The 23,000-nt window shown below is 48.3% G+C and overlaps 1 protein-coding gene across 1 annotated transcript in view; it reads left to right on the forward strand.

Annotated features, from left to right (window-relative positions):
* The first annotated feature begins 11,216 nt into the window (after window positions 1-11,216).
* The window catches only part of CD68 (CD68 molecule), a 149,305-nt gene continuing 137,521 nt past the window's right edge, over window positions 11,217-23,000 (forward strand). Inside the window, exon 1 of the mRNA XM_069644405.1 lies at window positions 11,217-11,597. Coding sequence (XP_069500506.1) covers window positions 11,549-11,597 — 49 coding nt within the window. The 5' untranslated portion in view covers window positions 11,217-11,548. The remainder of the gene's footprint in view (window positions 11,598-23,000) is intronic.

Raw genomic sequence — 23,000 nt, forward strand, 5'->3', positions numbered from 1 at the left:
TTTCAAGGATTTTGGTAAACCTCTAAACCTCGTAATTTGCCCCAGAGGTCACACGCCACTGACCTGAGAAAATTCACCTGGGGATCCTGCTGCCCCCACCAGGCCATTGCTGGTACCATCTAACCCGAAACCAGCCCCTCCCTCTGCCACAGGGGGACCCAGGCTAGCTTCCTTGATGCCCACAAAGCTTGAGCCCATCCACCTGGTGCTCTTGTTGGCCCAAGCTACCCTTTGGGGAAGGTACCCAAACTTCCCTACATTAGAGACTATGGCCGTCATTACGACTTTGGCGGTAGCCATGCCGCTATTGGCAGCATGGCTGCCGCCAAAATCGGGTCGGGGTTCCCAGAATGGGGAATTACCTGGCCATTCTGAGGTCAGAGGGCCCGGTAATTCCTCCCTTCAGGAACCCGGGCCCAGACCTTCCCCATTCCCATTTCAGCCCCCATAGGCCTTAATGGGAATGGGAATGGGAGAGGGAGCAAACAACGGGCCGATTACGAGCGGCCCGTTGTTTGCTCCCTCTTCCCCTCGCGGGACCCGCTCTGTGCGTCTGGTAAAAGCAGTGAAATCATGATAACGCCCATCGACCCGTCAAACCAACACCATATTCAATGGCTACCGAAATGGGAAATTGACCGGAACATTCCAAAGTGGTTCAAAACCTCAGAAATGTATTAACACCCGAACCACAAGTCAACGCAGTAGTAAAGAAGTGCTTCTTCACCTACACACAATCAAGCAGATAATATTTTTCTTCACCTTTCCACATAGAACACTCCCCATCACTTTTTTCATCATGTTAAGAATAGACTACGTCAACAGCATCTATCTCGGAATGCCAGACTATCTTACCAAAAAACAACAGCGAAAACAGAACGCAGCATCAAGACTACTCCTCAGACTTACTAAGAGAGAACACATCCCAGCAGCATTGCAAACCCTAAACTGGCTACCAGTCAAAAAAAGTATCTTCTTCAAGACATTGGGCCTCATTACAAATCGGGCGGTCCGGAAATAACGGTGGCAGTAAACCCACCGCCACCGTTGTTTCCGGACCGCCTGATCCCGACTCCTGCAGGTGGGAGGTGATGTTTCTGACAGGTTTGACCTGGTGGGTTTAACACCGCCCGCCTGCAGGCGGACGAGGAAACACCGGCAGCATTACGAGATGCTGCCGGTGTTTCCATGATCCCCATTCCCATTGAGTCCCAGAGGACTCAATGGGAATGGGCAACGAGTGGAAATAATACCATGCAAGTTTAGTAATAAGGCATCTTGCGCATGTGATGGAAGCAAGCTTAAATGTGTGCATGATACCAGTGGATAACAGATATCATTTCATGATCAAAAAAGGCGTTTTTCATCATTGTAACAAGTAGTGATTTTCTACTTCCTAGTCCCACAGGGCTCAATGGGAATGGGGATTAACACCATTCCGCCTCCGTGATTCCCGGAAAACCGGGGTTGTAATGCCCCGGTAATTCCGGGAATGACAGAGGCGGAATGGTAATACAAGTCCGGCAGTAACCAGGCGGTTTTACCGCCTCGGTAACTGCCCGACTCGTAATGAGGCCCATTGTGTATAACCCACAGAGCAATCCATGGCCACAGAGCGGAATTCACATTGGGAAGAATCTCCATTTACAAACCAAACTGAACACTGCCTCGAACCAAAACAATACTCAAAGTTGAAATTTGTGGTTTGGTGGATTACCATTCTCCTGCATCTCTGCAAAACATTGGAACTCACTCCCAAAGGAAATACGAACAGTAGAAGACCACCTAAAATTCTGATTATTTCTAAAAACATGGCTTTTTAACTCACCAAACTAAATAGGAAAGACAGTTGAAGGGAAACAATCAACAAAACACAAGAGAAACACCCAAAACAACCGAAATCTAACAAATCGAAACCTGGCTCCACAACGAAATGAAGCATGTTAGAACAAACCACCATAGAAGAATATGATCCCTGCCAGACCAACATAACCATCCTATAGAAGGGCACAGACCACTAACATCACTAAGTTACCCTAATAAAAACTTTCCGATATCCTCCATACTCACCCTCAAACCCCAAACAAAACACTCACATAACTCTACCACAACAGAAACCTAAACCCACCACAAAATGCACACACTGAGCCATACCCGACTAAACAAAACACACTACAGAAAACTAAACCAATTACACACAAATCATCCCGCACACACTCATACAAAGAACACCACCTTACTCATACCAATGAAAAAAAGAACACCAGCACATAGTGGCCTGTTTTCCAGAACTGGAGCACCAACAGCAGATCAAAGCTCTTTTGCTCTATCCGTCTCTATCCCACTAAGCCCTCCTTCCTTTTCCGATCTGCCAGAGCGCCTGGAGGCCATGACAATGGCGACGGTGTGCAGCATAAATCACAATAACATAACATAACAGACCATGTGGCAGTAAGAAAATACACAGCTGCCATACTAGCTTAGGATGCTTCAACACTAGTACCTGCAATTATCAGGTACCCGCAATGCTGAGCCCCGGCACCAGAGATCAACCTTCAGGGAGTACTGCAACCTCCTGATGCTAGCCATAAGCCAGAAATGCTGCATGAGACACCAGGAGCTGGAAATTCGGCTTCCACATATGGCTTCCCAGGTGCTGGGCATTAACGCAGGAACCCTTATTTATTAATTTCATTTACATTTTTGGGTAGCGCGCTACATGCCCGAAGGCCTCAGAGCGCAGCAAGAAAGAGCAAGGATGAAGCAACAGAGACCAAATCAGACCAGAATGAGAGAGATCGTAAGTCAGCAGCATTGAAAAGTAGAGTTTTTATATTTCTCGTGAATGTTATCAAGGATCGAGATGCTTTGATGGTAGAAGGTAGAGCATTCCATTCTCCCGGAGCATGAAAGTCAAAGCTGGATTCCCCGAATCTTTTTAGATTGAAACGGTTCGATTCAACTGAGGATTCTCAGAAGAACGCAACATTCAAGGGACTGGTTTCCATGACAATCTTCTAGACAAATAAAGAGGGGCGCACTTATTATGACACTTAAAAGCAAGAGACAATGGGGGTCATTCCGACCCTGGCGGTAGGGGGTTAACGGCACCGGTAAGGATGCCGGTGCCATTAACCCCCTACCGCCCTATTACGAGGTCCCTTTAGCGGGACCCGTTAAGGGACCATGGAGCTAATTGCGGGCCCGTTATTAGCTCCTTTCCCATTCCCATTGAACCCTATGGGGGGCTCGAATGGGAATGAGGAATGGTTTTCTGAATGGAGACTTACCGGGTCCTCCAAGGTTGGAATGACCCGGTAAGTCCCCATTCAGTGAACCCGGACACGGGTTTGGAGGCAGCCATGGTGCTATTTGCACCCTGACTACCTCCAAACTCGTAAAGACCGCCAATATCTTATGTCTTATTCTTTGCTTATCTGGCAGCCAGTTTCCTTCCTAAATGCTGTGACACAGTCCCGCTTAGATAGTCCGAAGACAGCTCTCACCGCTTCCAGTGGTCCAAATGTTGCGACTGCTCACAAGATATTGCCACTTAACACATCTGTTAAACGGCAAACTCCTTGCAACATCACAGGCAGTGGGGGCTCGATGGAATGAATGAAAGCCTCCTGCCCCCCCAATTCATCTCAATGAGACTGAAAAAACGGGTTAATCTTTCAAGCCTTGGCCAGGTGCAAATAAAGATCCATATGATTAACAATGTAATCAACAAACAAAAGCAAGGGGGAAAGCTTAAGCAGCAGAAAACCAGCAGGCAATGCCTGCGCAGGCAATGCCTGCGCAGGCGCCACACTGTAATGCATTATGTACTTCCTTCAGCGGCGTGATAGCTCCGCGTCTAGGCGCTACCACAAATACAATAAATAAATAAAATAAATAACCATCTCATCACCTGGAGAATATGAAGGAGCCGGCGTTCAAGGGCAATCGGCAAAACTCTCCATAGCCTTCCTGGATTCCAAAAAATCTTACAACCCTACTGTGTAACGCACGCAAAAACAGCTTTTAAGGGGGCACCAGTCGGCACGGGTGGCAACTGGAAAACCCAGAGGGACTCAGCTATGGAAGCCGCGGGTGGATAAGGAGGTGGGCCTTGTGTGCGGCCGTGGCCCTTGCGCAAATGGGCTTCAAGATTAACTAACATTTTGCTGGGAAAAAGCTGCGCCAGTCAGAAGATGGTGGAGTTACCAACTGTGAAGGTTGGGAGAAAGAGCCGCTGGGCCTTGACTTTGTCAAGTGCTTATAACTGGGAAGAAAGAGACCTACTAGCCTCCTCTGGGATTCTCCCGTTTGTTCTCACTCGCTGAGAGAAACATTTGCAGTTCCACTCACAGAGAGTTAGCGTTCTTTTCGACGGTACGGTAGATTTTCGGGTCTCCTCAGAGTGTTTTCGGCAGCTGTGAGAGACTGGCTACTTAGAGGTGACTTCCCTCTGGTATAAAAATGGCTGCTAGGAAGCTTCCCTGGTCTCTAAAAGGAATGATCTGGTTTCCCCTGATACCTTGAGCGACTGTGAGAGAGCTGCTCGGGTCTCTGTGTGCTTTGGGTGGTGATGAGAGAGCTCATCTGGTCTCATGGGATCAGGGGGGCCCGAGGGGGAGCTCCCCTGGATTCCAGGTAGCATGGGTGGTTGTGAGAGCTCAGCTGGTCTCTCCATGATTTGATTTGATTTGGTATTTATAACGCGCATACCCTGTGGGGTCCGGGCAGAGACTACATCTGGGTGCAGATAATAGTTGACAGCTAGTCATGGGCTTCACTGGGCTGCAGCTCGATGCTTGTATTGGTTAGTAAGAACAGATTACATGAAAAGGTACGTTTTTAGTTGTTTCCTGAAAATGGATAAAGATTCAATCTGTCCATTGTTAAAGAGTTCCAAGAGAGAGGACCAAAGGGGGAAAAACACCTATCACCCCATGTTGTCATTTTAACAAAAGCCATGGACTGGCTGGCTGCAAGAGAGCTCCTCTAGGCACCCTGTGGTCTAAAGAGATGTGACAGTGCTCCTCTAGTCACCACATGGGTTAGCCGGCGGCGAGACAGCTTCTATAATCTCTGTTTGGTCTGGCTGGCTTGTATAGGCGTCAGAGATTGCCTGCCACCATCTGCTCTAGAGCTACTTTGTGGTTAAACTTCACAACTCTGGAGGCTCTCGCACCTCACACGGCAAAACTATCAAAAGGTTGGAGTCTAAATTAGCCCATAAACAGAAGACTCGCAAGCAGTCCTTCTCCTGCCACGCCTGCCCATCTGGAACTCTATCCCGGCGGAGCCTCGAACTGCCCCCACTCTTCCCGTTCTCCAAAACATTTAAAACGTGCTCTTTCAACAATATCTGCCAGATGAATAAACTTCTCTCTCTCCATTCACCAACAGTACTGGGCTACTGTTTAAAATGCCAAGCCCAATTCTGGCACAATCCTGTTGTAAATCGCTCTTGTGAAAAGCTTGCGCTATAAGCAATAAAATAAAAATAAAATTGAGCTTCTCTGTTCTCCATGTGGTGGTGATGGCTGTGACAGAGCATTTCTAGTCTCTGTCATGGATGTCATTTGGGGGTCACCAACTGTGACCCCTGTGGTCTCCCTTGCTAGCACTAAAAAAACAAAATGTGTTTTTCTTTTTTAACTGAAGCTCCTGGGCTGTGGCCAGTGCCATGTGGCTCTTTGTTTCTGGAGTGGCTGGCATTCTTGCACAGGTCTCTTAAAAGAACAGGAGTTTCCACAAGTGTAACACTTTGAGCAGTGACCTTAAATACGAAAGAATAGAAATAACAAATAATTTGTCTTTCTGGAATTCTATACAATAATTGCTAGACTTATTAAAGGTTTATTTCAGGTACACTTCAGGGGCTGAGTCACTGATTTAGTCTGTTCTTAAACACCTCAAATTCACAATGCAGACAAAAACTTCCAAAAAGGTTTAGAGTAGATTAAGCATCCATTACAAACTATGTATTTTGCTTTTCTCAAGTTGCAGTTGTAGAGGAGGAGCCAAGTACCTCTATCGGAATTGCCGCCCCCATTCTGCCTATATGTTGGCAGCCGGAAATGCGACATGTGCAAAACCAGTATGTATCAGCGAAGAAATGACGGTCTTCTGAGGGAAGTTCCGGAAGAAGTGTGAAGATGAATGAAAGAGGAGACTGCTAACATCACATGAATCAGAAATGACGCACCCAGAAGAGATGGCAAAGAAGAAAGAATAGAGACCTTATAGAATCTGATAGCGAAATAAAGAATTGAGCAAAGTTTCATGTGCGGAATGAAGATTCCACGTGCGAAGAAGCACTGAAGAAAATGCAAAGCCATTTCATAAATGTACAGATTCTGTAACGGAAGTAGATGAAGTCATCTATAGTCTGGCTATACGTAGTGAATAGACTGCAGGCGGGGCCGCCAATATATATATATGTGTGTGTAGAATCTGGATGTTCCACGATGCATTTGAGCAAACTTGGACCCCGTGAATGAAAGAGCTGAAAGTGTGGAACAGCAGAATAAAACAGCTGACGGCGACGGACGATTCGAGTCGGCCTGCCAAGAGCCTGGTTAGCTACGCGAGAAGTTACAATGAACGTGAGAAAAAAGCCGAGCTCCTGTTTGAGGTGTAATGGAAAAACACTAGAAGGGCCAGGTTTTCTCTATTAAATGCAACAAAGGAGCTCGAAACGTGCTCACCAGGCACATGCTCAGATGAAAATAGACTTTGCAGTGACCTACACCAAGACCAGACGATAAGGCCATGCCTTCACTCCCTCTTATTCTCAGGCACAATGATCCTTTGCAAGGCCGAGGTCAAAGAACTAATTCAATGGCAGACAGCAGGAGTGATGATAGATGTTGGGCTAATTGGGTGGGGAGGCATGACCAGGCTAACCCCCCAGCACCTGTGGTGCCAGCTTGGGTGCTGCTAGCGAGTGGAATATTCCAGAAGGGTACAAGCGTGCCAACCAATTGTAGAGGGCACCGTAGCAAGGGGCCCTATAGTTTGAGAAGCCAATAGAACTTTGTGTATTAGTATGACACGGAAGATGACTTGCACTAGGGGTGGGCATAACGGTCCACCTGACCTTAGAGACCCAATCACGATCCCATACCTCATAGAAAGTATACTTAAATGTTCCCCTTTAAGCCGATCACATCCCTTAGTAGGGCTTCTTATTTTTCCACATGATGACGAATTTTTAGTATAAAGTTGTATTTTTTCATGAAATGTGTGAGGAACTCTTGAGAGAGAATGTTGTGCGGCATCCGTTGAAGCCCGTTGTACTCCCTGTTTTAACAAGTGTCATTAAAACAGTTGTGTTTTTGCCAAACATCCTGAGTCGGTCTGATTATTGATGTGTGAGTAAGAACTGCATCCCCATCCATCTCAGATACTTTTACCTCCTCTTGAAGGACCTGCGGGTTCACAGAATTAGCATGTTTTTTACTGCCGCTGTGACATTCCATCTCAGTGTCCTAGTCACTTGACAAAAAATCCTTGTGCCTAAAATCTTGTGTACAGTGTAGAAATGTTTGGCCATAGCACATGGCCCTTGATTTCATTGTGCCTCAAGGAATGCCCTGTTAAAATGTGTCTTTCTTTCCTATCTCCCTGCCATGCTGTTCAGGATGTTTGTTTGCATGTATGAGGTAACGAGTGCACAGAGTATGGGATGCCGTGTGAGAGCGGTGCTTTCCCTGCACTACTCTAAATTCTTTAATATGCAGTTATGAACCCTCCCAATGGTGTGTATTTTGCCAACCTCTAAAGCCTGAAAAGTAGATCCACAGAGGCTTGACATGTGGCCAACCTTGTATCTTGTTACTGTTCCGGAGCTGGAGACATTTATGTCACAGTGTGCGGGGGACCCCTGTGACTTCAAAAACATGACTTCTTTTGAAGTCACTCTGCCTTCATAAAGAAATTGTTTCCATTACGGGAACAATTACCATAACGAGAACCATTTCTTTATGAAGGCAGAAGGACTTCACAAATAAACTATTTCTGTTTGACGTCATAGGGCTCCCACCACCCTGTGACACAGAGGCCTCCAACCTGGAAGCATCCATGTCATGGGGTGTGGGTGGGGGGCATTGACTTCCAAAAGAAATAGATTTTTTAAAGTCCTTCTGTGGGCATAAAGAAATTATTGCCATTACAGGTCTGTATCGGAAATGATTACTTTCTGAAGTCAGACTAGTGACTTTTCTGGTCTCTGTCTTTTCTGGGTGGCGGTGGAAGAGCTTTTCTGATCTGTGTGCATTCTTGTTGGCTGTGAGCGAGTTATTTCTGTTCTTCATGTGCTTCTGGTCTATATGTAACATATGTGCCTGTTAATGAACTCCTCTGGTCTCTGTGTACTGTGGGTTGTGGTGAGAGAGCTCTGCTGGTTTCTATCTAACACAGGTGCATGTGAGAGAGCGCCTCTGGTCCCTATGTACTGTGGGCTGTGGTGAGAGAGCTCTGCTGGTCTGTATGTACTATAGGTGCCTGTAAGAGACCTCCTCTGGTCTGTATGTACTGTGGTTTGTGGCGAGAGAGCTCTACTGATCTCTATGTACTATAGGTGCCTGTAAGAAAGCTCCTCTGGTCTCTATGTACAGTGGGTTGTGGTGAGAGAGCTCTGCTGGTCTGTATGTACCATATGTGAATTTGAGAGAGCTCCTCTGGTCTCTGTGTACTGTGGGTTGTGGTGAGAGAGCTCTACTGAACTCTATGTACTATAGGGGCCTGTAGGAAAGCTCCTCTGGTCTCTATGTACTGTGGGTTGTGGTGAGAGAGCTCTGCTGATCTGATGTAATATAGGTGCCTGTAAGAGAGCTCCTCTGGTCTCTATGTACTGTGGGTTGTGGCGAGAGAGCTCTACTGATCTCTATGTCCTATAGGTGCCTGTAAGAGAGCTCCACTGTTCTCTATGTACAGTGGGTTGTGGTGAGAGAGCTCTGCTGGTCTGTATGTATGTACCATGTGTGCATGTGGGAGAGCTCCTCTGGTCTCTGTGTACTGTGGGTTGTGGTGGGAGAGCTCTGCTGATCTCTATATACTATAGGTGCCTGTAAGAGAGCTCCTCTGGTCTCTATGTACTGTGGGTTGTGGTGAGAGAGCACTACTGATCTCTATGTACTATAGGTGCCTGTAAGAAAGCTCCTCTGGTCTCTATGTACTGTGGGCTGTGGTGAGAGAGCTCTCCTGGTCTTTATGTACTCTGTATGCCTGTAAGAAAGCTCCTCTTGTTTCTGGGCTGCGGATAGATGTAAGAAAGGTCATCTGTGTTCATATAAATAGGGTGGCTTAGAGAGCTTCTCTGGTTTCCATGTGGTCTGGTGGCTGTGCGAGCATCACTGATCTCCGTAGGGTTTGGGTGGCCATAAGGGAGCTCCTCTGGCCTCCATGTGGTCTTGCTAGATGTGAGAGAGCTCCTCCGGTCGTCATGGCATTTAGGTGGCGGAGAGTCAGCTTCTCTGGTGTCCGTTTGCTCTGGGTTGATCGTGGCTGTGTGAGAGCTTTCCTAGATTAGGTGCTGTGGTGTGTTCTGGGCTTCAGTGAGAGAGATTGTTTGATGCTTAAGAACTCCATGTGCCCATAAGAGAGCTTCTCTGCTCATCATGTGCTCTGGGTGGTTGTGGGAGAGCTCCTCTGGTCTGTGTGTGCCATATGTGCTCATCTTGTCTCTTTGTGTTCTGGGTTTCAGTGAGAGAACTGTTCTGGTCTTCTGGGTAGGAATGGGAGAGCTTCCCTGGTGCTTGTGTCTTCTGGGTAGGAATGGGAGAGCTTCTCTTTTTCCTATGTGACCTGTGTGGCTGTGGGAGAGCATTGCTGTGTTCCCTGCACCCTGTGAAGCTGTCACACAGGAGTTCTCTATCCTTCTCAGAGAGCTTCCCTGGTGTCTGAGTCTTCTGGGTAGGAATGGGAGAGCTTCCTTGGTGCCTGTGTCTTCTGGGTAGGAATGGGAGAGCTTCCCTAATTCCTGTGTCTTCTGGGTAGGAATGGGAGAGCTTCCATGGTGCCTGGTGTTCTGGGTAGGAATGGGAGAGCTTCCCTGGCGCCTGTGTGTTCTGGGTAGGAATGGGAGAGCTTCCCTGGTGTCTGTGACTTCTGGGTAGGAATGGGAGAGCTTCCTTGGTACCTGTGTCTTCTGGGTAGGAATGGGAGAGCTTCTCTTTTTCCTATGTGGCTTGTGTGGCAGTGGGAGAGCGTCGCTGTGCTCCCTGCACCCTGTGAAGCTGTCACACAGGAGTTCTCTATCCTTCTCAGAGAGCTTCCCTGGCGCCTGTGTGTTCTGGGTAGAAATGGGAGAGCTTTCCTGGTGCCTGTGTGTTCTGGGTAGGAATGGGAGAGCTTCCCTGGTGTTTGTGACTTCTGGGTAGGAATGGGAGAGCTTCCCTGGTACCTGTGTCTTCTGGGTAGGAATGGGACAGCTTCTCTTTTTCCTATGTGACCTGTGTCGCAGTGGGAGAGCGTCGCTGTGCTCCCTGCACCCTGTGAAGCTGTCACACAGGAGTTCTCTATCCTTCTCAGAGAGCTTCCCTGGCGCCTGTGTGTTATGGGTAGGAATGGGAGAGCTTCCCTGGTGTTTGTGACTTCTGGGTAGGAATGGGAGAGCTTCCCTGGTACCTGTGACTTCTGGGTAGGAATGGGAGAGCTTTTCTTTTTCCTATGTGACCTGTGTCGCAGTGGGAGAGCGTCGCTGTGCTCCCTGCACCCTGTGAAGCTGTCACACAGGAGTTCTCTATCCTTCTCAGAGAGCTTCCCTGGCGCCTGTGTGTTCTGGGTAGGAATGGGAGAGCTTCCCTGGTGCCTGTGTGTTCTGGGTAGGAATGGGAGAGCTTCCCTGGTGTTTGTGACTTCTGGGTAGGAATGGGAGAGCTTCTCTTTTTCCTATGTGACCTGTGTGGCAGTGGGAGAGCGTAGCTGTGATCCCTGCCAGCACGGCCATTCTGTATTCACCGACACTGCTCCCTGGGGTTCAGGTGTTTAATCACGTGCGCCCCCCCTCGAGGGTGAGTGGCAGAAGTGACGGTTCCAAAAGATGGGCTCCCTCCAGGTCATGTGAGCAGGTGTCAGCAGTCACAGTGTCCCCATGACTGTTTTCGTCAATGCCTTGTGCAACTTCCCAGCAGGCAGCCTTCTCCGGAGGAAGCTGCGGGGGTGGGGGCAATTGGGGCGCTTGCATGATCTGCTGAGATTTCAGGTTACGCTTCCTCCTTTTATCGGAGAAGAGGAGGAGCGAAGGAGTCAGCTGCCGCTGCAGGACTTTCTCTCGAGGCAGCAGGACAGGCAGGGGCTACTCCAGCACCGCTCACTTTATTCAAATACCCAGATTGTGTGGTGCCACTTACATACGGGGGTGACGGCTGTTTGAAGAGACCGGAGCAGTTCATTAGATGACGGGAAAGAGGCACACGGAGACACGGTGACTTGCTCAGGATCACACCGTTGCGGATCTGAAGAAGCCAGATTTCGAATCCAGATCTTTTGGATCTAGCACTGACGATTTCTACCCTCTGGAGATCCCCACCCCGCCGAACCCATTGCCGCCATGGAAGGCACTCTGTCGCGGTGCCTGGCCTTCACCATTCTTCTGGCATGTATGTTAATAGCCTACAAAGTTTAACTTAAATCTGCCCGCCCCCTCGCTTCCTTTCTGTCCTCTTGTATCCCTCCTGTCTCCCTGGTTACACGCTTGTCTCCTTTAATAATTCCTTCTAGCTGTCGACTTCTACCCCCGCCTGCCCCAAAGCCACCATTCCTATCCCTTTTCCAGTGGATCCCCCATGTATCTCTCCCCGCTTCGTTCTCTCCCTTCATCTCTCTGGCTACTCCCCACTGTCCCTCTATCCCTATCTCCCATCTCCAAAAGTTACCCCCTTGCCCATTGCCATCCTGGCCTCCCCCAAATTTTACTCCCTTCCCCATTGCCATCCTGGCCTCCCCCAAATTCTACTCCGTTCCCATTGCCTTCCTGGCATCCCCCAAAGTCTACTCCCTTCCCCATTGCCTTCCTGGCATCCCCAAACTCTACTCCCTTCCCCATTGCCTTCCTGGCATCCCCCAAAACTCCGCTCCCTTCCCCATTGCCTTCCTGACACCCCAAAACTCTACTCCCTTTCCCATTACCTTCCTGGCACCCCAGAACTCTACTCCCTTTCCCATTGCCTTCCTGGCATCCCCAAATTCTACTCCGTTCCCAATGCCTTCCTGGCATCCCCCAAACTCTACTACCTTCCCCATTGCCTTCCTGACATCCCCCAAACTCCGTTCCCTTCGCCATTGCCTTCCTGGCACCCTCCGAACTCTACCCCCTTTCCCATTGCCTTCCTGGCATCCCCCAAAACTCCGCTCCCTTTCCCATTGCCTTCCTGGCATCCCCAAATTCTACTCCGTTCCCAATGCCTTCCTGGCATCCCCCAAACTCTACTACCTTCCCCATTGCCTTCCTGACATCCCCCAAACTCCGCTCCCTTCCCCATTGCCTTCCTGGCACCCTCCGAACTCTACTCCCTTTCCCATTGCCTTCCTGGCAACCCCCAAAACTCTGCTCCCTTCCCCATTGACTTCCTGACATCCCCCAAACTCTACTCCCTTCCCCATAGCCTTCCTGGTATCCTCCAAACTCTACTCCCTTCCCCATTGCCTTCCTGGCACCCTCTAAACTCTAATCCCTTTCCCATTGCCTTCCTGGTATCCCTCAAATCTTCTCCCTTCCCCATTGCCTTCCTGGCATCCCCCAAACTCTACTCCCTTCGCCCATTGCCTTCCTGTTACCACCCACACTCTACTCCCTTCCCTATTGCCTTCCTGGCATCCCACAAACTCTATTCCCTTCCCCATTGCCTTCCTGGCATCCCCCGAACTCTATTCCCTTCCCCATTGCCTTCCTGGCATCCCTCAAACTCTACTCCCTTCCCCATTTCCTTCCTGGCATCCCCCGAACTCTACTCCCTTCCCCATTGCCTTCTTGGTACCACCCAAACTCTATTCCCTTCCCCATTGCCTTCCTGACATCCCAACACTCTACTCCCTTTCCCATCGCCTTCCTGGCATCCCCCAAACTCTACTCCCTTCCCCATTGCCTTCCTGGTACCACCCACACTCTACTCCCTTCCCCATTGCCTTTCTGGTACTACCCACACTCTACTCCCTTCCCCATTGCCTTCCTGTTACCACCCACACTCTACGTCCTTCCCCATTGCCTTCCTGGCATCCCCCGAACTCTATTCCCTTCCCCATTGCCTTCCTGACATCCCAGCACTCTACTCACTTTCCCATTGCCTTCCTGGCATCCCCCGAACTCTACTCCCTTCCCCATTGCCTTCCTGGTACCACCCACACTCTACTCCCTTCCCCATTGCCTTCCTGGTATCCCCCGAACTCTACTCCCTTCCCCATTGCCTTCCTGGTACCACCCACAATCTACTCCCTTCCCCATTGTCTTCCTGGCATCCCCCGAACTGTACTCCCTTCCCCGTTGCCTTCCTGGTACCACCCACACTCTACTCCCTTCCCCATTGTCTTCCTGGCACCCCCCGAACTCTACTCCCTTCCCCATTGCCTTCCTGGCACTAGTCCCATCTTGTTTCCCTTACACTCGTTCTCTTCCTCTTTGGTCCCTCTTCTCCCAGGCTCTCTTTCATCCTCTATACCCAACTTGTTCTCTTCTCCAATCCCCTTACTTTTCATACCTTTAGGCTTCCTTGCTCAGTACACCCTCTGTCACCTACCCCACCCCACCATTTCCTCCTCCCTTTAGCTCCCCCCTCCTGTTCTGCCCCTACTGAGTTTCTTCCCCCCCCCCTCCTCTACTCCCACTTTTCCAGCGCTTTGTTATATTTATTCAATGCCCAGCTTCTGATATAGCGCTTAATACTGGCATCTCGTCTGTTTCTAAGCTCTCGCGTTTTTGGGGACGATGAAAGACATGAGGCTTAGAGCTACAGTACAAGCGTGTCACGTGAGCAAGCCGTGTTTAGAGCTCTGGCGTCCTGGCCACGCAGCCACCAACTTAGCCACTAAGCAACGCCACCTGGTCTCCTCTTGCCGCCATTGCTCCGTCTCTCCTACCTTTTCTCCTTCTCCACCTTCCGCTCTCTTGCTATCCCCGCCCTCTCTTCTTCCCCGCTTGCTATTTGCTCCCTCTTCCATTCTCTTCACTCTGCCAATGTCTGTCTCCCCTGCCCACCCTACCATTTGCTCTGCCCTTCTTCCTCTCCTCCCCATTACCTCAATACACGTGGCTTTCCCCCCTCTTTCCGGTTATCTCTTCTCCCACCCTTCAAGATGTCCTTCCTAGTTGTTTTTTATTCCTCTCTTTGTTTCCACCATTTACCCCTCTGCTCTGGACTTTCTTTAGTCTCTCTCATTATCTTGCTTTCTTCTCTGCACTTCCTGCACTCTCTCTCATTATCTTGCTTTTTGCTCTGGACTGCCTTTACTCTCTCTCATCATCTTGCTTTCTGCTCTGGACTTCCTTTACTCTCTTTCATTATCTTGCTTTCTGCTCTGGGCTTCCTTTACTCTCTCTCATCATCTTGCTTTCTGCTCTGGACTTCCTTTACTCTCTTTCATTATCTTGCTTTCTGCTCTGGACTGCCTTCACTCTCTCTCATTATCTTGCTTTCTGTTCTGGACTTCCTGTACTCTCTCTCATTATCTTGCTTTCTGCTCTGGACTTCTTTTACTCTCTCTCATCATCTTGCTTTCTGCTCTGGACTTCCTTTACTCTCTTTCATTATCTTGCTTTCTGCTCTGGGCTTCCTTTACTCTCTCTCATCATCTTGCTTTCTGCTCTGGACTTCCTTTACTCTCTTTCATTATCTTGCTTTCTGCTCTGGACTGCCTTCACTCTCTCTCATTATCTTGCTTTCTGTTCTGGACTTCCTTTACTCTCTTTCATTATCTTGCTTTCTGTTCTGGACTTCCTTTACTCTCTCTCATTATCTTGCTTTCTGCTCTGGACTTCTTTTACTCTCTCTCATTATTTTGCTTTCTGCTCTGGACTTCCTTTACACTCGTTCATTATCTTGTTTTCTGCTCTGGACTTCCCTCACACCCTTTCATTATCTTGCTTTCTGCTGTGGACTTCCTTTGCTCTCTCTCATTATCTTGCTTTCTGCTCTGGACTTCCTTTACTCTCTTTCATTATCTTGCTTTCTGCTCTGGACTTCCTTTACTCTCTCTCATTATCTTGCTTACTGCTCTTGTCTTCCTTTACTGTCTTTTATCATTTTGCTTTTTGTGCTGGACTTCTTGTACACTCTTTCATTATCTTACTCTCGGTTCTTTTACTCTTTTATAATCTTGCTTTCTGCTCTGAACTTCCTTTACTCTCTTTCATTACCTTCCTTACTGCTCAGAACTCCTTTTACACTCTTTCATTGTCTTGCTTTCTTCTCTGGACTTCCTGCACTCTCTCGCTTTCGTTTCTGGACTTCTTTTACACTTTTTCATGATATTGCTTTCTGCCCTGCACTTCTTTTGCCTTCTTTCATTATCTTGCTTTGTGTTCTTGACTTCTTCTAGACTCTTTTATTACCTTGCTTATTGCTCCGGACTCCTTTTACACTCTTTAATTGTCTTACTTTCTTCTCTGCACTTCCTGCACTCTCTCTCATTGTCTTGCTTTCTTCTCTGGACTTCCTTCACACTCTTTCATTATCTTGCTTTAGTCTCTGGAATTCTTTTACACTTTTTCTATGATTCTGCTTTCTGCTCTGGATCTCCTTCTAGGCTCCTTCTCTATTCCCCTCAATCATTTATGTTTCTGCCTTTGCTTCTCTGATTGTGAAGCGATGGTTGGCTTCATAATTAAGTCTTCATATTATGGTATCCTCCCCTTCTCTGGCCTTGTATCATTTGTCTATCCTCTGATCTCTACTCCTTCTCTGCCCCTGTATCTCTTGATCTCTCTGCATTCTCTGCTCTTGTATCATATGACCTCTATCACTTCTCTGCCTCTGTATCTCCTGACATCTCTCACTTCACTGCCTCTTTACCTCTGACCTCTACCCCTTCTCTGCCCCTGTATCTCCTGACCTCACTCCCTTCTCTCCCCCTGTATCCTCTACCTGTTCCCTGACCCATATCTCCTGACCTCTCTCTTCTTTACCCCCTGTATTTCCTGACCTCTCTCCCTTCACTGCCCATGTATCTGACCTCTGCCCCACCTCTGCTCGTGTATCCCCTGACATCTCTCCCTCCTCTGCGCCAGTATCTCCTGACCTCCCCCTCTATCCCCCTGTATCATCTACCCCTTCTGTGCCCTATATCTCCTGACCCCTCTCCCTTCTCTGCTCCTGCATCCTGCGACCTCTCATCTGCCCCTGTATCTCTTGATCTATAGCCCTTCTCTACCCCATATCCTGTGACCACTACCCATTCTCTCGCCCTATTCTGCCCCTGTATCCTCTACCCCTTCAGTGCCATGTATCTTCTGACCTCTCTCCATTCTTTGCCCACTGTATCTCCCGACCTCTTCTTCTTCTCTACCCCTGTATCCTCTGACCTCTGATTTGATTTGAAATTTATATTGCGTATCTCCTCACGGAGCCAATCAGAAACCTGTGTCTAGGCGCAGATGTTAAATTCCTAAAGACACCGCATAGAACAATACGAATGTAGAAGTTATTGAAACAGGTGGGTCTTCAATTTTTCTGAAAAAAGAGTGACAGAGCAGGTGTTTGGGAGTTCAGCAGGGACTGTGTTCCAGAGACGGGGACCCTTAATTAAAAAACATTTGATCGCTCCGGAAGGCAAATTGAGAAAGCAGAACAACTAACAAATTTTGCCCGATCGAGCGAAGAGAGCGAGATGGATGATATAGACAGATTTTAGAAACCATTTAACTGGGCGCCATGCCATGAATACATTTATATATTAGTCGTCGGGACCTGATCTCCATTAATTTCTGGACAGGCAACCAATGTAGCTTCTTGAAATGCAAACAAACAGATAGAGTTCTTGAAAGATGACGTACCAGTTTGCCTGCAGTGTTCCCGGCCACTTGAAGTCGATGTAACTGACTCGGTGGCGCTCCTAAAAGAAGGGTGCTGTAATAATCAAGCCTAGAAATGACCATTGTCCTCACAACCACAGTACAGTGTAGTTCAGAGACAAATGGCAGAACAGGTTTTTGTAACCTAAATTGGTAATAAACAGATCTAATAACTTCAGTAACATGAGCAGTACAGCCCAGAGATGCCTGCCATATAGAACCTAGATTTTTTACCTTACAAACGAAAGAGGATGTAACTTCAAAAATGGCAGGACAAGGAATTGTGGCATGAAAATCAATCAGTGTGTTTTTGGACCAAAAACAATAACCTTGGTTTTTGAAGAATTAAGTTGGCGTATTCTTTCGAGCATCCTACTTCTTTTTGCATTGGCACAGCCCAGAATTCGATCAATAGCTTCAGATGACCTCTGATGACCTGGCTGACCTCTTTCCTCTCCAACTGACCCTGCCAGGTCCAACTTGGATCCTTTCTTTCCTCTATCTCACTCTCTACCTGTGGTGTTCCCCAGGGGTCTAACCTCTCTCCTTGGCTTTTCAACCAATATCTGGCACATCTTGCCCACCGCATTGCTGCTCTCTGCTCTAACTTTCAGTGCTATGTGGATGACCCTCAGCTTGTTAGGCAGATGGGGAGCAGGTGCAAGTGGATCTAGGTCACCTGGCCTAAGCCCCGCCCTACTGGTGCCTTGCTGGTTGCGGTTCTTTTTCCCCACTTAGCAAGCCCTGCCCACCTGGTGCCTTCCTGGTTGCCGCTCTTTTTCCCTACTTAAGGAGCCCTCCAGCCTCTTTTCCTTTGCAGATGGGGAGCAGGTGCAAGTGGATCTAGGTCACCTGGCCTAAGCCCCGCCCACCCTGTGTCTTCCTGGTTCCCGCTATTTTTCCCCACTTAGCAAGCGCCTCCCACCTGGTGCCTTCCTGGTTGCTGCTCTTTTTTCCTACTTAAGGAGCCCTCCAGCCTCTTTTCCTTTGCAGGTGGGGTGCAGGTGCAAGTGGATCTAGGTCACCTGGCCTAAGCCCCGCCCACCTGGTACCTTCCTGGTTGCTGCTCTTTTTCCCCACTTAGCAGTCCCCGCCCACCTGGTGCCTTTCTGGTTGCCGCTCTTTTTCCCTACTTAAGGAGCCCTCCAGACTCTTTTCCTTTGCAGATGGGGAGCAGGTGCAAGTGGATCTAGGTCACCTGACCTAAGCACCGGCCACCTGGTGTCTTCCTGGTTGGTGCTCTTTTTCCCCACTTAGCAAGCCCCGCCCACCTGTGCCTTCCTGGTTGCCGCTCTTTTTCCCTACTTAAGGAGCCCTCCAGCCTCTTTTCCTTTGCAGATTTGGAGCAGGTGCAAGTGGATTTAAGTCACCTGGCCTAAGCACCACCTACCATCTTAGCCCTGCCTCTTCCTTCCTGCTCTTAACTCTTAGATCAAGGGTGTCTCTTGCCTGGGTGTCCGAAGCGAAGGGCAGGCAAAGAAAAGAGCAATTCCTGTTTGGACCAGGACGACCCAGGGCCCGACCCCCTGCTCAGACAGCAGATAAGCATGCACCAACATGTGTTTGCTCCCTCTTTCCCCACAGGTCATCCCCACCCCTCTTGCCCCCGTGCTGTTCCCTTGTGCTGCCTCCCCCCTTCTTGCACACAGGTGTTGCCTGTTTTCCTTGATTCTGCTACCCTGCTCCCCCACCCATGCCCCTCCATCCTACTTCTGCAGGAGTCTGTCCTGATACATTCTGGTTTCACCATCACCGTCTTGTGGCCAATGCTGGATTTGACTTTTATGGATTTCATTGATTCACGGTTTGTCACCCTTTCTCAACTCTCATGCTGGACTTCCTTTGCATCTTGTACTCATGGTGGCCCTGAATCATGCTGTTCCCATCTTCATCTTGTATCCTGGCTTGCAACATTATGTGTTACTACTGACTTCTGACTTCTGCAATTGTATTCACTCTCCCCTCTTGCTTCTCAACTCTTTGTGACTGCTTACTCTCTGTTCTCTCCTCCTCTCCCTTTCTCCCTTTTCCTATCTCCGCCCCTCCTCCCCTTACATTCCTCTATGCACATACAGGCCGAGTACGATAGTTAATTTCACATCCTTACTGTTCTTGGCCTGTAAGAATGTCATTGTATTTTCCCATGTTCCCTCCCTTGCCTTGAAGCGCTTTGAAACAAATTGTGTATAGCCGCTATATAAATAAACTATCATATCATAACATATCGTTTTCATCCTCCCCTCTGCCACCTCGTCTCCCTCCCTCATCTCTGACTGTCTGTCTGCAATCCAGGAGTGGTATGGCGCCAACAACCTCTGCCTTAATGCCAGTAAGATGGAGAACCTCCTCATCGGCACACCTGCACCTTCCTTTCCTGTCACTCTCTGGCCGGCCTCCCTTGGCCCTCTTCCTGCTACCACCTGGAGGCTAAGAACCTCAGGGTCATCTTCAACTCAACACTTTCCGTTTCTCCTCACATCTCTGACATCTCTAAGAAGTTAAACTACCAACTGCACCTCCTCATAGGTATTCTTCCTTTCCTCACCTTCCCCCAGAAGCTCACTGTCTGTAGAGCTCTGGTTCTCTCCAGGCTGGACTACTGTAACAGCCTCTTTCTAAATCTGCTACTATCTGCCCTCTGCAACTCATCCAGAACAGGACTGCACGACTTGTCCTTGGCCTCCAGCCCAGGGATCGTATCTCTCCAACCCTGAAATCTCTTCATTGGTTCCCAGTGGCTGCAAGGATTAAGTTCAAGACCCTCTGCATTGTCCACAAGGCCTTCTGGGGCCTAGGTCCGCAATATTTTCAACTCTCCCTTCGGAAATAACTTCCTACTCGAGCTCTTCGCTCCTTCACCTCCAACTCCCTCAGGGTCATTCGCTTCTCCAAAGAATGAGTTGGTGGTAGATCTCTTTCTTCGGCTGGGGCATCCCTTTGGAACAGCCTCCCTGCCTCTGAAACTTGAGGAAAACCATTTTCGGTTCTGGAAGCACCTCAAGACCTTCCTCTTTGCTTCTCCCTTCTCTCTTCCTCTCCCCTGCTGATCTGTCTGTTACTGCACTGGGCAGCTGGCTGCCCTCAGAATCCGGGCCCAGGTCCCTGTCCACCCAGCTGCATACACGCACTGCCTCCTGGCAACCCTTGCACTTGGGTCTGTATATGCAACCCTGCAGTCCCCTTACCTGCACTTTTTAGACACCCATTGTCTGTGCTTAACTCTTGCACTTGCCACCTGCTGGCCACACTACTATTGTTTTGATCCCGTGTTCTGCACTTTCCAATCCTCCCCTGTGCCTTGCACTTTCCCCCTTCCCTCTCCCCTGCACTCGCGTGATCTCAATGTGACTGGGCCTAGTAAGATCGTTGTCTTGTCCTCCCTTGCCTCATCACGCTTTGAAACACTTGTGTATGGGCGCGCTATAAATAAAATATCATATCATATCATATCATATCATATCATGAGGATTTTAATTTGACATCAATTTGTGTATCATCTTCATAGGAATAATATTTCAGATCAAACCTAGTGAAGATATCCATGAATGTCCTGATTAAATATTAAACAGCATTGAGGGAAGGGGCAACCCCAGGGGCAATCTTCCGCATAGAGCAGGAAGAATGACAGAGTAAAAAGTTCCCAATTTAACAGCTTAGGTTCGATCTAACAAAAAAGAAGGGAAGCGCTTCATTGCTCTCTCTGAGACCCGAGCAGCCAAAGAAAGTCTAGTCAGCAGCTGCCTGAAATTAACCGCATCAAAGGCCGCTGATAGGTCGAGCATGATTAACCTGCTAAAATCTCCTTCATCGACGGCCCTATGAATGTCGTCCCAAACATGTCCAGGTCTGAGTCCAGATTGGAAAATGTCAAGAATAGAATTCTTCTCCAGATAACTCCGGAACTGTATAGTTATGACTTTTTCCACAATCTTTGATGGTCAATTCAGACCAGCAATGGGGCGATGATTTGAGAGAACTTGATGTTCTAAAGACGATTTATTTAGTAACGGGGTCAAAAAAGATTTCTTACGTTCTCGATGCACACTTCCCTGAGACAATGAGGCAATCACAGAATCTGTCAAAAAGTCTTTAAGATATGAGTCTTGTTGTCTTGCCAGATGAGCTGGAATACCATCATAATCGTGGTTTCTAGGTTTACGCTTCTGAATTATAATTTCGATGTCGTCCGATTTCACTGGCATGAACATGAAATGACACTTTAGTAAGGAGGCACAGTTGAAAGGTCAGATTTTTTTAAGAGAGGTTAGTGAATTACACATTTTCAAATCAATATTCAAATGAATAGAGTTAACTTTATTATAAAAAAAAGATTATAAACTAATTTGTGAAGTTAAGAGATGGGGTAGCCAAAGTGAAACAGATTCAGGGGATGTTAAATTCTTTGCTATGGCAAAAAGCTCCTTAGGTCGGTTCTTTGGGGAGTTAATGAGTTGTAGGAAAAATGTTGATTTTGCCATTATAATTTTCTACCCCTTCTCAGCCCCTGTATCACCTAACCACTCTCCCTTCTCTGTCCATTTAGCCAATGACTTCTCTCCCTTCTCTGTCCATTTATCCCATGACTTCTCTCCCTTCTTTTTCCATTTATCCTATAACTTCTCTCCCTTCCCTGTCTATTTATCCAATGACTTCTCTCCCTTCTTTGCCCATTTATCCTATGACTTCTCTCCCTTCTTTTTCCATTTATCCTATAACTTCTCCCCCTTCCCTGTCTATTTATCCTATGACTTCTCTCCATTCTTAGCCCATTTATCCTATGAATTCTCTCCCTTCTCTCTTGCCCTGTATCTCCTGACCGCTCTCCCTTCTCTGGCCCTGTATCACCTAACCTCTCTCCCTTCTCTGTCCATTTATCCTATGACTTCTCTCCCTTCTTTGCCCATTTATCCTATGACTTCTCTCCCTTCTCTGTCCATTTATACTATGACTTCTCTCCCTTCTTTACCAATTTATCCTATGACTTCTCTCCCGTCTCTGCTCCTGCATTTCCTGACAGCTCTCCCTTCTCTGCCCCGTACCTCCTAATCCCTCATCTTTCTCTGCTCCTGTATTCTCAACGTCTACCCCGTTTCTGCTCCTATGCCACTTGACCTCTCTCCCTTCTCTGCCCCTGTATCCTCCGCTATCTGCCCCTTCTCTGCTCCTGTATCTCCTGACCTCTCTGTCGTGTGTTGTCTTTGAACGACCCCCGACTAGACTAGAACTCTGCCCCTCCTCTCATCTCAGCTCAGAAAAGAGTCAAGTGTTCCTTTATGCAAAGGAGGGAACTATTGGTCACTGGACCGACTACAAAGGATGCTTCCTCAGGCCAATCTAGAGGCTAAAATATTATGTTGGTAATATGTGGGCTCCAACTATGTGTCCCCTCTCCTCCCTCTCATTGCTAGCATTTTACAGCCCTCAAAACCTGACATCATAATTACGGGGTCTGCAACCTTTCCACGTCTCTTCTCCTGTATCTTGTGACCTCTCTCCTTTCTCTATTCCTGTATCATGTGATCTCTACTCCTTCTCTGCCTCTGTATCTCCTGATTTCTCTCCCTTCTCTGCCCCTGCGTCCTCTAACCACGACCGCTTCTCTGCCCCTGTATCTCCTGATCGCTCTCCCTTCTCTGCCCCTGCGTCCTCTAACCTTGACCGCTTCTCTGCCCCTGCATCTCCTGACCTTTCTTCCTTCTCTGCTCCTGTACATCCGGCCCTCTCTCTTCTATGCCCCTGTATCCTATGACCTCTACCCCTTCTCTGCCCCTGAATCTCCTGACCTTTCTCCCTTCTCTGCCCCTGTATATCCAGCCCTATCCCTTCTCTGCCCCTGAATCCTTTGACCTCTACCCCTGAATCTCCTGACCTTTCTCCCTTCTCTGCTCCTGTATCCTTTGACCTCTACCCCTTCTCTGCCCCAGAATCTCCTGACCTTTCTCCCTTTTCTGTCCCTGTATATCTGGCCCTCTCCCTGCTCTGCCCCTGTATCCTTTGACCT

Source organism: Ambystoma mexicanum, chromosome 1p (assembly GCF_040938575.1).
Source record: "Ambystoma mexicanum isolate Mex_15411 chromosome 1p, UKY_AmexF1_1, whole genome shotgun sequence".
NCBI classification, from domain to species: domain Eukaryota; kingdom Metazoa; phylum Chordata; class Amphibia; order Caudata; family Ambystomatidae; genus Ambystoma; species Ambystoma mexicanum.